General features: G+C 34.4%; 1 protein-coding gene across 1 annotated transcript; it reads left to right on the top strand.

Moving 5' to 3' along the window:
- Positions 1-900: 900 nt before the first annotated feature.
- On the top strand, positions 901-16,891 carry LOTGIDRAFT_163407 (hypothetical protein; the record flags this gene model as incomplete). The annotated part of the gene is made up of 18 exons (XM_009059484.1): positions 901-2,577; positions 7,283-7,480; positions 7,883-8,059; positions 8,388-8,598; positions 8,903-9,045; positions 9,398-9,559; positions 9,884-10,028; positions 10,934-11,075; positions 11,322-11,456; positions 11,718-11,907; positions 12,306-12,392; positions 12,656-12,800; positions 13,204-13,363; positions 13,635-13,815; positions 14,157-14,346; positions 14,603-14,700; positions 15,164-15,229; positions 16,838-16,891. 18 exons carry the CDS (start codon positions 901-903, stop codon positions 16,889-16,891), a joined length of 4,161 nt encoding a protein of 1,386 aa, XP_009057732.1.
- Positions 16,892-18,786: the final 1,895 nt, after the last annotated feature.

Below are 18,786 nucleotides of genomic sequence, written 5' to 3'. Positions count from 1 at the left end.
CAAAGTGAATATTGAGCAGTGAACCAGTTGAGATATTATAGCTATTTCACTGGTACTTCCTTTACTTCAAAATAGCAATCATGTGTCAAATATGCAATTTAGTGACTTGTTAAGGTATATTAGGTGGTGAATGCAGACACTGGGCCGACTTTGGTAAGCACAGGCATTAGAATTTTTCTCACCTTGAGTTTGATTCGATGGTATCTCATTTATATCAGTTCTAGGTGTGTTTGATTTATGAACCTGAAGGTTTTGTCAAGATTTTTGTAAATTTGTTGATTTATTATGATAGGCATTTTGTGGTTGACAATAATTGTGGTAAAAAATAAAAAAATAAGACGATGTGCTAAGTCATTTTCCTATTTTGAAATTTTTTTTGATTAATTTTTAAGGATGGATAATTTTGTAAAATTTGTGTATGATATCCAAATTATGTTCAATTTTTTATGTGATTGACTTTTCTGACAATAAATTTGTCAAGTTAATTTGTTTATGTAAAAATCTTTGAAATAACGAAACAGTTTTGAAGTGGTTTTATTCATGGGATTGTTTAATCTTTTTGTAAGGCATGAAAAAAAAAAAGTATTTTGATTCTCATTAATGTGACACCTGTGAAATTTTTTAAATTTTTTAGGAAAAGTTTTTTTTTGTGGTTGTAGAAAATTTGGACAAAGTTTTTAAAGTGGTCAGAAAATTTATTCAGTGAAATTGAAGAGTGGATTTAGAGTAAGAAATTGAGAGAAAGATGAAAGAAGAGAATTTGTTGGTTGTTGACAGACGGATAATGAATACCTGAAGTGTAACCAAGGTTTACATCCAGGTCACAGACGTCAATTCACTGTCATTGCTTGTCATCATTGGTCTGATTATTAACTACGTGAAACTGTGAATGAGAATTTAATGGAGTCGACTGATAAGATCAAACCACTCCAGCGTAGAAAAGGAGTTAGAGTGACCCCTAGGGGTCAATTGGATCATAATGACATGAGGTCAGGACCAGGTGGACATTTTCAAAATGGCTCCAACTTAAACTCTGACATGAATTTCACAAATGGTAGAGAAAGTGATAAAAGTTCCACCAGCGCTAGAGAAAAGATCAGAAATTTTGAATCCAGGAGCGGCAACAGTGATAAAGTTTCTCATGGCAACAGATTAGAAAGTGAAAGTAGAGATTTTGTGAGTGGATTTAGCAGACGACAGTTTGTGGATAGTAATAATGAAGTAAAAACAATTTCACCAGAAATGGAGAATTTAAAATCTGTGTCACCTGTCATGGATACGTCAAATAATGATGCAGTGTCGCCATCCTTAACGAGAAGACGACGTCGCAAGGACAGAAACTCTGACGCACTTCAAGAATTTTATAAACATGCAGAAAATATTCGAAACGGTATCGCTCGATCTGAAGATAATTTATCTATTCAAAACACAATTCTACCTCAACATAATGTGACAATAAAACATGAATCTAAACAGCCTCCAGCTTCTGAGATTAAAACTGAAGGTTCTCACGATGATCAGCCGAAAATAGACACAAGTACTAAACTAGGTCAAACTAAACAGAATGTTGATGAGGATGTGAAAGAAACTCAGAAACAACGAGTTCGTAAACGAGATAGTTTTAATTCACCTTCCGACATGAAACAAAGACTAACTCGTAAAACTAGTCATGAGAATTTAAGTGGTGGCCGTCAAACTCCTACTGATGCATTCTGGGATAGATTAAGCAGACGGACAAGTCAAGAAAACTTGTCAGGACGACAAACACCAACTCAACGTGAGTTTCAAAATATTGATCATTCGTCAAGTAACCAGAAACAAATGTTAAGCCGTAAAGCCAGCCATGAAAGCCTCATGGGTCGTCAGACGCCAACACAACGTGATTTTAATCATCAATTTAGTAACGAATCACAGAAACAATCCTACAGGGGGAGCTGTGATAGCTTGATGGGAAATGGAACCCCTCGTACAACATTCCGTGGAAGTTCAGATAGCATTAATTCAGAAAAGGGTGGACGATTGAAGAGATCAAGTTCTGGCAGGATAACGCCAGATCCTTACGTTCCAACTTTTCATAAACGTGAGAGCTACGACAAACCGTGGATTGTTACAGTGTCGCCACCTAAACAAGCAGTGTCGAGGAAAACAAGTTTGGAAGATAAACGAAAAAGTATGGAGTCTCCGATTCCATCACAACCTTACACTCCGGATTTACATAAACGTGAATCTTATGATAAACCATGGTTACCTCAAAAACCCGTTGCTAGGAAACAAAGTGTTGAAAAACGTGATATTAATTCTCCGAACAGTGAAGTTAAGGTGCGTCGTCATAGTAAAGGACGCAAACGGAAAGAAAGTGTTGAACGTCACCCAGATCAACTGCGTATAGGATGTGCCGCGTGTTTACGACGGGCAGAAATGAAAGCTGCTCGGCTCTGTGATGCTCACTCTACTGGTTTTAGTCTAGAGCACTATCAATTTGATCAGCCAGAAACGGAGCTGGATTTAGACAATCTACTGGATAATTTAAAACAATCAGATCAAGATGGTGATGATACAATTCGCAGACGAAATTTGGTAAGTTTCCATTTTTTGTTTGGGTCAAACATTTTAGAATTTGGTCTTTTAATATCCTGATAGTAGTGGAATTGTCTGCTGTCATTGTTAGCTTACAGAAATACTTCATTGTGGATTGTAAAACAAGGCTAGTTCTATATTTGTTACCTATTTCAATCTAGCCCATAAATTTTGGTCATACATTTATTTTAAACAGGTTCAGGATCTGTTTGACCAATCATACTTAGTCTTTGAAACTGGAATTTGAGCCTTCAAATCCATATGTGTCTGTAAAAGTTTGAAAGTAAAAAATGACGACTCATCTTTTCTTGAGACTCCGCTATATACATGACTTGTAGAAATAGGTTTGAGGTACATTTGATGTGATTAGGCAGTTTTCTTGCATTTCTAGTACTTCTGAAGACTATTTACATATATTCAAGACTCAAATCACCTCCCGATAGTAGCGAATCATGGCCTTTAAGATGTTGAGTTTGTGAAGAAATAGATGACTGTGTACTAAATTCTAATTAAATCAAACTAATTAATGTCAGTCTATTTATTTTGATTCTTAACCTTCAACTTATCAGTAAGTTTGTAACGGCAACTTCTCGCTATCTTTACTGGTTTAAATGTCAATTTTTTAGGTAAACTTACATCTCAGTCTAAATTAACATACTTTACGATTTGACTTTTACCTCTGGGTGTAACTAGAAATTTTTTAAGCAAGCCTATCCTGGCCACACAGTTTCGTAACAATTAAAGCGCTAGGATATCTTAAAGACAGTGTTAGAAGTTCAGACACTGGAACATCCTAGCAGTAGCACCCTGGTTCCCAACCTAGAGTGTTTTCACCCCCTGGGGGTGTAGGACTAGGGTGTCAGGGGTGTGGCCAACTGGTGTAGGAGAAGAATTTATTTTGAAGTGAGAGAGCAACTCACATCATCACATGCTGGAAATGTGGATGAAATAATTTTTGGGGGTGTGAAAGATCCGGGTGATTGCTCCAGGGGTGTGAAGGCTGAAATAGATTGGGAACCACTGTCCTAGCACTATGGTCATTTCAAGAATATGTGGCCTGGATTGTAAGGGGAAGGGGGAAGGAGATTACAATCAACTGGATTCTTTCAATTCAGCTTATCTGATTATCATATTAATATTAAGATTTGAGGTGTATTGATTTACTCAGTGAATATAAGAGACAGTATTAGTTGTCAAGTTATTGGGTGATAAAACCTCTACCTAATAAGGTGAAAAAGGAGAGAAATATGAAATAACTTCAGACATGTTGAAGGGACGATGAATTTGGACATCAGTCAATATTAAGATTTGAGGTGTATTGATATACTCTGGGAATATAAGAGAAAGTATTAGTTGTCAAGTTATTGTAATGTTTATCAACTACCTGTCATATCTTAACTCTTATTTAACATTTTCTCACTACAGATACACTTTTATTTTAAATGTCACATTTTTACACTGTTAGATCTAGACATACATAATGCAGTGTTTAAAAATCATTTTGTATGTCAGGGTTGTTGTTTTTAATAGCTGTATTTGCCAGTAATGTCTAGCTATTTATTCAAAATTTGGTGGTAATATAATGCTGCATTTGACATTCCCTGGTATTGAGGATGTTGGTGTTGGTAGTTGTCTGTACCTCTGTTATGTTTGACACAAGAATTGACATTTTATACTTTGTCAAGAGCAACAACTCATTGTCAATGCTACTTTGGTAAAGCCTGTCCAATATTTGAATATGTTACAAAAAATTAACAAATAAGTTGCCAAAGACTGTATCTTTTTTAATGCTTGACACAAATGTCAACATCTTTAACCTGATCAAGAGCCATAACTCTAACCTATCATATTAATAATACTAATATACTACTATTACACTTATCAAATATCAAAATGATAGGAAAGTGGTCAAAAGTGTCCAAAACTTCAATAGCCTTTGTCATGTCTGACACAAGTGTCAACAGTTTTACCTGGCCAAGAGCAAATGTGAAAATTTGTAACAAAGCTCTAATAGCCTCTGTCATGTCTGACACGAGTGTCAACAGTTTAACCTAGTCAAGGGCAATAACTCTAAATCTATAATCTAATGAGAGATGTATTATAAGTTATATAATGTAATATAAGATGATATAATATATTGTGACACTATAACTGTATTACAATGTAGAACAATGTAGAATACAAACAATGATAATTGATGTTGATTTACCCTCCAGCCTAACAACTCACTTGTCCACATTTCAAACTTTAAAATTTAAAGAGATTATAGGACTCACTGATTTATATTTTCACTGTTAAAGCTCAGCTCTGTATTATTTCAAATAATAGTTGAAGTTTTTTTCTGAAATGAGCTTTTGTGGATGGCTTTTCCTTGCTCTTTCCAAAGAAGATTGAAAAATGATTCAGCAGCTCATCTGATTGTCTAACTGGGTTCATATTTTGCTGACTCTTGTAAAACTATGTCAGAATTTTACCAGCTCGGAGAAAGGGATTTAATCACACCATTTGATTGTCAAGTTGCTGCTGAGCCCCACCCTGATCCTTAAGCTCAGTAAGAGTGGAGTAAACCCTACTATTTAAAAGGGCTACCAGAAATACTTCTAAATTTCAATTTGAAGCCACGTTTTGACATTGGAAGTATGTTAGGTTTGAGTCTGTGAAGATCAGTGAGGGTTGGGGTTGCAAGTCACTCACTGATGAGCCTTCAAGGTCTGACCCAGAAGGGAGGGAAACTATTTCAAGAAACCCTTTCCTTAACTATTGTTGACTGATTGTTGAGGGATTGTTTAGTAGTAGTTAGAATTTAGATTATTTTAATATCTGGTCAGACTTGTTTATATTTCATTAAGTATTTTGTTAAGTATTTAATAGCTATAATTGGTATAGGATAGGTTTCTCTTCTAGACTTGTCATTAGTAATAAAAACATTCTAATATCTCTCTTTATTGTATGTTATAGTTCTTCACTTGTATGATTGGAAATAAGATATATATTGCTGACTTTCCATACTTCAAACTTGTAAACTGAATTATATGTCTTGTACATCTGGTTTTATAATGTTGCTTATTTATGTCACCTTAAGCCTTGCTGAATAACATTATAAAACTCCTATTCAAAAAGTGGCATTAAATAACAAAGTGTGACACATCCTGGAGGCTGTAGGTTTAGTCATGTTTAGTTTAAATTGCTTCAAAGACTGCCAAGATGAAGATAAGATGAGTTTGACCTATTTAGATGTTAAGATGACCTAGTTAATGTTGACCAGTCAATAAAAGATGAAAGGGGATGATAAACCCTAATAATTATATATAGAGTGTAGGTAAACATGACACTATAGTGGTTTAAAGTGAAAGTACAGACTGATTATTTGGTATATTGTGAAATATCTATATATAGCAATCATAAAACAGAATTAAAATGAAACCTGATGGTGACAAGAGTTTTAAAATCAGAATAATGTTTTAGAGTTGAAACTAAATGAAGATCTTTAAGCAATAATTACTTAATAATACTAAAATTGATTGATATATTATTGGCTATTGAGAAAAACAAAACTTTATAATTTAAAACTTCAAAAAAAAAAAAGTAATAATTGCTGTTTTTATAACGCTGGTGCACACTCCCCATCATAGAAAATGGAGAAAAAGTTTAGATTGAGGATCAAAATAACAAGATCCATCAACATCCAACTCAGATATATTACAATTAATACATGAACTTGACAGTACACACTTATATGTCATTGAGAATATCTTGTCTTAGGATTAGGCAATAGATGAGATGCTATAGGCTCTGCAGGAAAATTTACGTCTCATTCTTGGCTCCTTTCTCAGCCCCTTCCTCGCCCCCTCCCCCCCTCCTTGGCCCCCTCCTCAGGCTTTTTCTAGATATGCCCCTTGTATGCATGTGTAAAATGTGCACATAATTTATCTATAAAATTCCACAAGGACAGACATTTAATGATTTTATGATGTTGTGTGCTAAAGAAATTAACATATTAAAGACAAATTCTTAATATCTAATACAACACAAGTCCCAAAAAAACTGGTGATAGAAATTTGTGGTATTTAAAACTAAGAAAAAAACAAATTTATGACAAGAATTGATGGTAATATTTTTAAAAGAAATATAAGGCTTGATGATAAAACAATGTACAACTATCTAATACAAAAACACAACAACATTATTATTACAAACTAGATATATATCATCAGACTGTTTATGTCAGGTGTCATACTGTCACTGTCACGGCAGGAAGTGACAGTTTATACACCCTATTAAACATATTTCAAACAATACACTATTAGAACTTGGCCAGTGCTTCTATAGGAGAATACTAAAATCATGTAACAACACCAAGTGCTTACTGACAGTGAGACCTATCTGAAGACTAAGGGATTGTAAAGAGTTTTTTTTATTAACTGTATATGAAGGACACTCCTAGTAGTTGCACCATTCTTATTTTCAGTCAGATGTCTTTGGTTTTTGCAATTGCACCAAAACAAGGCATTCTATAACATTTTACACTGTTTTAAAACCCTTTTTTTTCAAATCATACCCAATCTAAAACCATATTTTGTAAAAAAAAAAGCTGAACTATTTTTCTTATGATACAAGGTGTAAATGTTGTTGTATTTTGTTTAAACTAACCAAAGATTATTGACATTTATTTCCAAATCTAAATTTCTGTAATTTATATTTTCAGGCCAAATCAGAAGATGAATTTAAGAATGAAAAAGACTGGCTCAACGCTGAGAAAGTTTGGTTGGTACATAAAGGGGGGTTTGCTGGGGCATTTCTACTTAAAGCCGACCCTGCCAGTCCCTTACCGGAGGGGAAGGTCCGAATCCGTTTGGAAAGTTCTGGAGATATTTTGGAAGTGGAAGAAGATGATATTGAAAAGGTAGAGTTAACTAAAAACAGGAAATATACAAGTGATATAATTTTAAGAGAATAGGTTGGGTTTGTCAATGGATGTTTCTAAAAGTATATAGTTTCCTAGCTGATCTTAATTTCAGCTATCTGTATAGTTGTCTTAATGACATCTTGCCCAGCTGATAAAGCTTAATTCAAGTTTTTTATAGAACTTTTTAGAATGAAAATCAAATGTTTAGTATTACAGTTTTAGGAAAGCACAGTTTAATATTATATAATATACATAAAATAGGGTTGTTTTGTTTTTTCACTGTTCACTGTTGTTTTCAAAATCTCTGAAACAACCAACAATTTGACACATGATAGCCTAATGCATATTGTTAAAAAAATGACCAATGGCATATAATTTTACTTTGTGGGTCTATTTCAGGCGAACCCTCCACAGTTTGATAGAGCAGAAGACCTAGCCTCGTTACGATATTTAAATGAATCTAGTTCCTTACATACGTTACGTCAGAGGTTTGCTGGTAGTTTAATTCACACCTACGCTGGACCTTCGTTAATTGTTATCAACCCTATGAAAGGTTTACCTTTATATTCTGAAAAGGTAGGAGCTTGATCACAGATTTTAGGGGAGGGAGGGGGCAGAAGTACTGCTATATTAATCACAGATTTTGGGGGAGGGAAGGGGCAGAAGTACTGCTATATTAATCACAGATTTTAGGGGAGGGGGTTGGGCAGAAGTGCCCTATATATCACATATTATGGAGGATTTTAGAAAGTGTTTGAAATGTATAAATTTGTGACTGTCTTTTGGAACATATTTTACAGTGATAATGCCTGGATGTTAAAATTCACTAGAAAAAGCACTGTTTTGTATTTTAGATGATTTAAAATTATTACAAATCTTCTATTTTCAATATTTTTAATTTCAGTTAATTCAAATGTTGAAGGGTTGTAAACAGGAAGATATGCCACCCCATGTTTTCTCCATGGCCCAGATAGCTCACCGGGAAATGTTAGCCACCAGACGGGATCAAAGTATAATCATGATGGGTCGATCAGGAAGCGGGAAAACAGCTAACTGTAATCATATACTATCATACCTTACAATATCAGCTAATAGTATCAATAATATACTGAATGGTAAGTAGCACTGTAGGTTTGAATCCTTTAGAGGTAACTTGATATCCTTATCAACCAAGGATCTTAGTTAAATGCAGAAGTTAGAGGTTCAACTTGAATTGAAATCGTTAACACATTTTAAGATGAAAAACTAAATTTTGAAGCTAAGAGAAAGTGGGTCAGGAACATTTTTTTTATGAAGATAATAGGTTCTCCTTACAAACTAATTTTTATCCCACCTTTACATTTTATGTTGTCCGTGTGAAAATATTAATAATAATAAAGTCTTTATTTTGCGTTAAAACCATAAGGAATTATTTTACAGGTGATAAGATAAACGCTATATCAGTTTTGACGGAAGCGTTTGGAAACTGTCGAACATTATTAAACACCAGTGCCAGTAGATTTACCCGTCTGTTCACGATTGATTTCGATCATTCTGGACAAATAGCATCAGCATCACTTCAGGTAAGAGACAATTTTTAATTGGCTGATGAACAACAAGGGCATGTTTTGTCAATCCTCTCTCTCTGTTCATCAATAGGAAGCCACACCCCTCACTATCCTGAAAATTCCAATGTTGAATCCTGACTTTGATCGAGAAAAAACCTTGATTTTAGCCTTTTTCCCCCTTGTCAGTGATACAGGTCAGAGAGGCTGAAATAGTACAAGCTTCAAATTGTTGAGAAATTTGGCTTGTCCATACTCTTACAAAGTAAATGATAGGCATAAAACCTGACTAATAATATGCATAGAATCATTTTCCTGATCGACTGGTTTCTATATAATTAATAAATTATTTATTATATGTGTTTTCTAGGTATTAATGTTGGAGAAAACGAGAGTTGTACGTAGACCAGAAGGAGAACCAACGTTTAATATTTTCTATGAGATGTTAGCTGGGTTAGATTCACAACTTAGAAATGAACTTCAACTTCAAGTTTTAACAGAACCTAACCTATTTATGACTCCATTACAAAAGGTTAGAACAAATTAAAAATTGATTTGGAAATGAGTAAATTAACTAACAAACAATTAAATGCTATAAGATGTTAAAAAGACGTTTGAAAGTTTAAGTATATGAAATATAGACGCACTCTGGTCTTAAATGCCATTAAGATATTTTTAGATTTTTTTGTATGAAATAGCCTCAATTGAAATTATTACATAAAGAGTGCGTTTAAAGAGACATTTATACAACATAGTGACCACTAACCAAGTGATATAGGCACAATTCAGCATACGCAGATTTGCCTGTGTTATGATTTTTAATGCCCTAACATCCTTGTTTTATTTCTATTATTAGAATGAAGACAGACAGAAAGCCACGACTAACTGGGCGAAGGTGTTAAATGCGTTAACTGTAGTTGGTGGGAAGGAAGATGAAATCAAGGCGTTATTCAGTGTTCTAGCTGCTATTTATCATCTCGGTGTGGCTGGGGCTAGTAAAGGTAATTATAGACATATTACTTACAGATACATATGACAGCTGGTTTTGAATTAGGGGACAAAAAGGAGGAGGGGGGGATGGAAGAGGGGTATAGATTCCCTATTTTAGATTAAAGTAATGAAAGGATAATCAAGAATGACATGTGAAGATGAAATACAATTTCAATTTGTTTGTTTGAAATTATTGATGCTACAAAAAAACACTTCTAACAAGCAATCTGAACTTGCATCAAAATATAGACTTTTAAACTAGAAGTAGGAACACAGACTGAATAGGTCGGGGCATGTATTCTTGAAACGATCTTAGCGCTAGGATTTCCTAGAATCAATGTTAGAAGATAAGAACCTAGGATATCCTAGAATCAATGTTAGAAGATAAGAACCTAGGATATCCTAGAATCAATGTTAGAAGATAAGAACCTAGGATGTCCTAGAATCAATGTTAGAAGATAAGAACCTAGGATATCCTAGAATCAATGTTAGAAGATAAGAACCTAGGATATCCTAGAATCAATGTTAGAAGATAAGAACCTAGGACATCCTAGAATCAATGTTAGAAGATAAGAACCTAGGATATCCTAGAAACAATGTTAGAAGATAAGAACCTAGGACATCCTAGAATCAATGTTAGAAGATAAGAACCTAGGATATCCTAGAAACAATGTTAGAAGATAAGAACCTAGGACATCCTAGAATCAATGTTAGAAGATAAGAACCTAGGATATCCTAGAATCAATGTTAGAATATAAGAACCTAGGATATCCTAGAATCAATGTTAGAAGATAAGAACCTAGGACATCCTAGCGCTAAGCTCGTTTTGAGAATACGTGGCCAGGTGTCTGAAGATTGCACAGCATGAAACAGTAACAACAAAGGTTCTGTTTTAATGATTTTGAAATATTTTCAGGTAATAATAATAAGGCTCAGTTTACCCGCCCGGCAGCAGCCCAGAAAGCAGCTTCGTTACTAGGAACTACAGCAGAAGACCTAGCTAGATCTATCTTCAACCCACCTAGCAACTCGACTCTCTCCAGAAGTACATCTATGAGGTATACCATTTGAATTTGATTTGTGATTGTTAGTCAGAAACATCAGGCTACTGACAACTGTCTTTGTGCCACACACTGCTCTCTGGATTGATATGGTGTAAATGTGATTTGCAGACCCCTGAGGTTTTTTGTACAAAATTCATGCTGACCTATCACAGCAAAGAGACGTCATTATTTTGAGAATAATTGATTAAATATCGACACATGTTTTCTTAAATAAATCATAAATTCCTATTTTTATTTTAGATTATCTAACGGTGTAGATCGAGGTAGTCCGATGGTAAATGGTGAAGTTGTCTCCCCTGCCATCGAAACTCTAGAGGGCTTTGTGATTGGCCTTTATTCTGACGTATTTAACGCAGTGGTTTCTATCATTAATAGGTAAGTTAATTTAAGTTACCTCCCTTCTAAAGTATTGTCATAGAGCATGATCTTTCTTTTTGAAATTTTATGCCTATCCTTCGAGTTGTCAGTGATTGGTCAATTCTGAAAAATTGATTTTTGGCACCTCAATTGGTTTTGAAATTCTGAAAAATTGATTTTTGGCACCTCAATTGGTTCTGAAATTCTGAAAAATTGATTTTTGGCACCTCAATTGGTTCTGTAAAGACTGAATTGAATTCACCATCCATTCTATTCCAGGTCCTTATCTTCTAACATCCGTGCTGCCAATTCCATCATATTGTTAGATTCGCCTGGCTTCCAGAATCCTGCCTCGTGTGGGCGGTCTGGTGCCAGTTTTGAAGATCTATGTCAGAATTATACTCAGGAAAGATTACAGCTGTTCTTCCATGATTTAACGTTTACACTACAACAAGATCGCTATGCTCAGGTCAGTCTAGCCTCTAACATCCAGCCCCTTTTGCTCAAAGTTGTGTAATGACATAGACAGGAGAATTCTGGGCGTCAGAGGCTAACGTTAGTCTTCTTGTTTTGGAATAATGAGAAACTCAATAATTCAGGAAGAACTTGATTCTTGTTTTCGTTTTGGTAAAAAAAATACAAAAAAAAAACCTTTTTCATTTGGAAAGCTACAGAAGGCCCCGGCGTTTATTTCCTGATTACAATAACAAGATCTTTAATATATACTCTTGTCTGTCAATCATTCAGATTATTAAGTTAAAAATAATATCAGGTATGGTTGGATATTCTGAAGATTCTAATAAATATAGTAATTTCCTATTTTTTGTTAATATATTGTTTTTGTATTGAATGTTTTATGATTTATAGGAGAATATCGATTGTGATTTTGATTTTGTAACAACCAGTCCTGCTGCCATGGTTTCACTGTTTGATAAATCACCACAACAATCATTGGTATGTTTTATTTTATAAATGAATGTTTGAGTTATTTGTTATTTATATCTCATGTGAAAGACAGTTTATAAATCTGATAAATCTTGGACTTAGTTCATTTGGTCTAGATAAAATTATACACAAGATATGGAGTTAAGGTTAGATAGTAGGAATAATTCATCAGCAACATCTCAGGGTTCAGATTTCAAATTCCAAAATTGAAATGCAAAAAATTATTTTAAATTTTGACATCTTGATGTACAGTCATATTATATATATTTTAGCTTCGATCATCTAATCAAGACCTACGTGATGCTGAGAAGAAAGGGTTGCTATGGATACTAGATGAAGAAGCTATATTTCCTGGTGCTACAGAAGACAGTTTTATGGAGAGATTTTTCTCACATCACGGAGAACATCCAGTCAGACGTGAGTTTTTTTTAATCATTAAAGAGATTTGGTTGTCTAAGTATTTGCTTTACCATTTTATTATAGAGTTTGTTAGTTTCAGCTCTATACATAAACCATTTCTGAATAAAAACCTAATGTCATGTTTTCCTGTAATTTATTTTTAAAAAGATAATTATTTCCTCATTAATTTTGAAGTCAATTTTCTCAAATCAGCGACATTAGAGAAAGGGTTTAGTCAATTGGATGGGACTATATGTATGCTTTAGTCTGTACATGTTAAAGATCTCTCGACATTTGGAAATCAAAAGAGAGTAGGCTTATGCCGTTGTGAAGGCAAAATTTCCCTCATTGCAAACTGATTGGTGTTAAACAGATGAGAACAGAAAAGAAAGATGTAAAACTCCATCTAATTTTATTTCAGGAGAAAGTTTATTACGAAAAGGTTCCCAAGGTCCTATGTTTATATTAAATCATTATCAAGGAACGTGCCCAATACAGTACGATACGACCGGCTGGTTAAAATCATGTCGTGAAAACCCTGTTTCCAGAAATTCACTCGTTTTATTACAAGACTCCAAAAAGTAAGATTTTTATATTTTTAACTATTGTGATGTTCACATTGACTTGTGGCGGTTCAATGAATCATTAAATAAGAGGGCGAAGTGGGATAACAGAATTGACAAGAGGGCTCACTGACAATTCTTTCCCTAAAGCCTAAGCCAGCCTCGTATCTTGGGGCAGGGTCATGGCCCCTCGTTCAAACCCCAGGGCTCTCACGCCCCGTATTGTATCAGCATGCTCTAAATTGATAGTGAACGTTTCACAATGTCCGTACATATTGTATATTTGTAGGTATAATATCAGTCAGTTATTTACGACTATAAAAGGAAGTGGGGGTGTGGTCAGTGGGTCAGTAGCTGGTATGGACGGGTCGGCCTCATTACGTCGTGTTGGCAGTATGAGACGAACATTTATGTCTGGAACTGCTGGTCTGAAGAAAAAATCCATCTGTCTACAGATCAAATTCCAAGTGGTAAGTCTGTACATTTTTTGAACAAAAGTTTTTATTATGCATATTTTTAACTTGGCTGTGTATATACTGAATTATTATGGGTTTTGACTAATATCTAAAGTAAAACCTGTCCCTCAAATGTAAGACTTAAACCTCAGAATAAAGAACCTGCCTAAAGTTGGGAGGTTATTACAACCTCAAAGAGACTTTTCCGCCTTAGGTTTATATACTTGGGAAAAGGTTATTTGAACTTTCAACAGAGAACGTCATAGCAAAATCAGTCAGCTTAAAGCGTTAGATTTAAGAACCAATTTGGCCTGTTTTGTTGTAGCTTATGAAATATTTACTTCCTTTCTTTTCAGGATTCTATTATAGAAACAATTCGTAAAACTAAATGTCATTTCCTACATTGTATGATAGCTCAGAATAACGCAGGGCTGTGTGAATTACGTCAGAACGGTGATAAAGATGAACAGATAATGAACGTACCTCTTGTTCGATCTCAATTACGTGGTTTTGAATTATTGGATGCTGTCAGAGTCTTCAGACAAGGTAGGTTCATTCAGTTCATCTGGTACTATTGATATGTTTTTGATATACTGTCCATCATCATGGCAATTTGTCTGAAAATGGGTTAATTTGCATATGAGTTCAGTTTCTGTTTGACTGTGATGAAGGCCAGAGTGGCTATAATGGAGAAAGCCACTTATCACTTGATGGGACAATAAATCAAGGCTCAGTTTGTGAAAGAGTTTGTACGCTTAAGATTCCTCGACAGTTGAAAAGTATTTTTCCATTTTATATTCAGGATTCCCAGATCATATGCAGTTTTCTGAATTTCGACAGAAATTTGAAGTTTTACTGCAGCCTGATAAACGTCCTGGTAAGACAACAGATGAACAGAAGGTGAGTTATTTATAGATTGGAATCGGTCAGATTTTATTGATTTCACCAGAAAGTCAGTTTTACCAGCCTTGTCCTCTGAGAAGGAATCTCAGTGAGTTAGGCGCTTGTTTGTTAAGTTCCAGGGTTCAGTGTGGTATAGGTTGAAATAATACCTTCGGATTTTTTTTAACTCAGTTTCCCCATGTCACTGATGCAGATCAAAGGGGCTGACATGGAAAAAGCGTCTAGTTGTTCAGATGAGACAATAAACTGAGGCCCAGTGTGCTACAGTCTGTGCACGTTAAAGATCCCTCATAAGTTGAAAATAAATTTTAATAAAATAGTCTGAAACTTCATTTGATATCTTCTATATATTGAATATTTTAACCTTATTTAAATGTGTTATGAAAACTGTTTAATGAAAACAGACAGGTGAACGTAGGTAGGGACATGAAATAACTGTGGATTATATATTGTATTACAGAGTGTAATGATGTTAATGGATCATCTAGATATTGATAAACTTAATTATAGAATTGGACTCAGTCAGGTAAGACCATGTTTTATTCTAACTTTAATCCTAATCTTTCGTATTGTTATCTTTATCATTTTCTTCATCCATCATACCATAATTGATTAAATCGAAGTCTTGTGTGCTCCGGCTTGTACTCATGAAAGATCCCTCGAAGAAAAAAAAGTCAGTAGACTAAGACTGCTATTCTAGCAAAATTTCCCTTATTGCACACTGCATGGCATTGCCCTTCTTCATTAGCCCAATAAGTGCTGAAAAGTAGGACATAAAACTCCATTTCATTTCTTTCCACTTCTGATCTGTAAGTTATCAATGAATATATTGTGTCTATAAAAGTTTTGTTATTATTAGAAATAAGTTGGTTATTTCTGGTCATTATTGTGTTTATTTATCAGTTGACCTACTTACTCTCCAGACTTGACCTAGTTCCTGGAACTATAAACAATGTTGGTATCTACCTGTTGTCTTCAGCTGTTCTGTGAATGAAATTATGATGGGAATTATTTCTTTCAAGTTTCAAATTTGGCACTAGGTCAAGAAAATATTCTTAATCTTGGACAAAAATTCTGAAAAATTTCACATTCCATCTTTTCATTGCTTTGTAAATCTAGGGTTCTTCAAGGTTTTTTCTGGTGGATTTATAAAAAATGCTTTCAGATTGACTTGTCTTAAACCAGTGGTTCCAACCTTTCTTAGCCTTCACACCCCTGGAGCAATCACCTGGCCCTTTCACACCCCCAAAAATTTGTTTCATCCACACTCCAGCATGTGATGATGTGAGGTTCTCTCTCAATTCAAAATAAATTCTTCTCCTACACCAGTTGGCCACACCCCTGACACACTAGTCCCACACCCCCAGGGGGTGAAAACACACCAGGGAACTAGGGTTTTAAGATTTAATAGCTCGTATAGACATCATGATGAATAATTTTAGTTTTGTCAGTCAGTTCTGTCTGTCTTGCCAATAAGTTAGATCTAAACTATACATGCAACAGGCTCATTCCCTACTTCTGTCTTGGGATAAACAACATCCATTTACTATGGCAGTCTATAGCTAGTGATGGAAAATCTACATGTATATTTCTATACAGGCTTATATTTTGCTACTTACCTACTTCATGATCAAGGCCAATCTGTCATACAGAGTTGTTGTTCCTTGCAGTCTGTTTCACTTCACATGATTCATTTAGAACTTGTCTCTTGTCTCACAGTTGCTAAGCTTTATTTTAGTTTCTTACTATCAAGGTAAATGATCTTTATGCAAATTTTACTCCTTTCTCACTTTCTAACACCTGCAGTTTGTAATTAAGTAATGTCTAATTAATATATTCACCATCACTCCTTCGTTAATTTTTAATTAACTTTTACTGGTAAATAATAAATAATGCTAACACAGGTTCAGAATAATTTACTACTTGGGACTTAACTGAGGTAAGCTGGTGCAATTTATTTGGATTTCCGTTAATTTTTGATGAACCATTATTTGTAAACAATCTAGTACAGTGTTTAATAGATTATAATACTTTCTAAGGTAGGCTAGATTATTGTCTGAAGATTTATTGAAATTATTTTGCAAAGGATATAAAACTGATTTTTAGGCCATGATCACAAATTTTATCTTTTTAGTTTTGTGGATCTTGTTTCAAAATGAATTGTTTAAGTTGTAAAGAAGAACACTAGAATCTAATTAGACCAGAAAATCTGATTACCTGATTATTTTCTAATTACTGAAAAATATGTGCATAATTATAGATTTAAAGTAGCATACTATCTTATCATCTATCTCTACTACATTTAACAATAAATAATAAACAGTTAAAGTCAAAGATGTTCACAGAAAAGAGAACATGATTGATTGGTTGAGGCATTGATCTTTGATTCTGCATTCTTAGTTTCTGTTTTCTTGGAAAATAATTGATATTGTCATGACTGACTTGAAGTATCCAAAACTTTAGTTTACTGTTATACAAAGTATCAAATAGTATTAGTAACTAAGGAGCCAATGTTTTAGTTAAATATTCCATTCAAACCTGACGTCCAGTACCTTTCAATTGATGATAGATAGTTGTAATTAACACCTTAGCTTGCCTCTTTAAACCAAGTTTTTCATCATTCAGATTCATGGCTACAACTCTTAGAATTTTGATAAATAGTCCTCTTTAAGCCACTTTTTAAAAGTTTTGAAAATTATCAGAAAATGCCAAATTCATTGCTCTTTGAATTTGACTACCAACAACTACCTAGTCTGCGATATCAGCATCCACTGGAAGAGAACGTTAACTTGTCATCTACCAACAACTACCTAGTCTGTGATATCAGCATCTGCTGGAAGCGAACGTTTACTTGTCATCTACCAACAACTACCTAGTCTGCGATATCAGTTAGCTGGAAGTGAACGTTAACTTGTCATCTACCAACAACTACCTAGTCTGTGATATCAGTTAGCTGGAAGCAGACGTTAACTTGTCATCTACCAACAACTACCTAGTCTGTTATATCAGTTAGCTGGAAGCAGACGTTAACTTGTCATCTACCAACAACTACCTAGTCTGTGATATCAGTTAGCTGGAAGCAGACGTTAACTTGTCATCTACCAACAACTACCTAGTCTGTTATATCAGTTAGCTGGAAGCAGACGTTAACTTGTCATCTACCAACAACTACCTAGTCTGTTATATCAGTTAGCTGGAAGTGAACGTTAACTTGTCATCTACCAACAACTACCTAGTCTGCGATATCAGCATCCACTGGAAGAGAACGTTAACTTGTCATCTACCAACAACTACTTAGTTTGCGGTATCAGCATCTGCTGGAAGCGAACGTTTACTTGTCATCTACCAACCAGCCAACCATCTTTGAATGTTTTCAAAACCTGATAATTGGATGAAAATTAACACCTTAGCTCGCCTCTAAAAAGCATTTCCTGCTGGAGTTTTTGGTCTGTTCTAAACTAGAAATCTTTAAATCTGTATAAAATGATGACACATTGTAGAAAATTGACGCCCGAGTTTGTCTCTTTACACCAAGTTTCTCATTAATCAGTGATTCATGGCTACAACTCTTAGAATTTTGATAAATGGGTGGAAATTGACACCTTAGCTTGCCTCTTTAAGCTAACTGATGTAAAGTTTTTGTTGTAGTGTAAATATGCAGAATCTACAGTTAATGTATTTTTAAGACTCACAATTTCTCTCTTCTTTACTTTCATCATTTTACTCTTAACTTTAACATTTCATTTATTTTCTCAAGTTTTCGTGACTGTTATTTCGTCCTCATGACTTTTGTTTTAAATTCGTTTGGATTATCCAAGCTTTCACAGGTTTGTCATTTATGTATGGTGTTTTTGATACAAACCTTTCAATTTGTGTCCATAATGCTTAAATCAAATATTTGCTTTACCAGCTGATAGAGCTCAATTTCAGCTATCTGTATAGTCATCTAAATATTTACTTTACCAACTGATAGAGCTCAATTTCAGCTATCTTTATAGTCTTCTAAATATTTACTTTACCAGCTGATAGAGCTCAATTTCAGCTATCTGTATGGTCTTCTAAATATTTACTTTACCAGTTGAT

Source organism: Lottia gigantea (assembly GCF_000327385.1).
Source record: "Lottia gigantea unplaced genomic scaffold LOTGIsca_39, whole genome shotgun sequence".
In the NCBI taxonomy this organism is placed as follows: Eukaryota; Metazoa; Mollusca; class Gastropoda; family Lottiidae; genus Lottia; species Lottia gigantea.
This window is presented reverse-complemented; position numbering and strand designations above follow the sequence as displayed.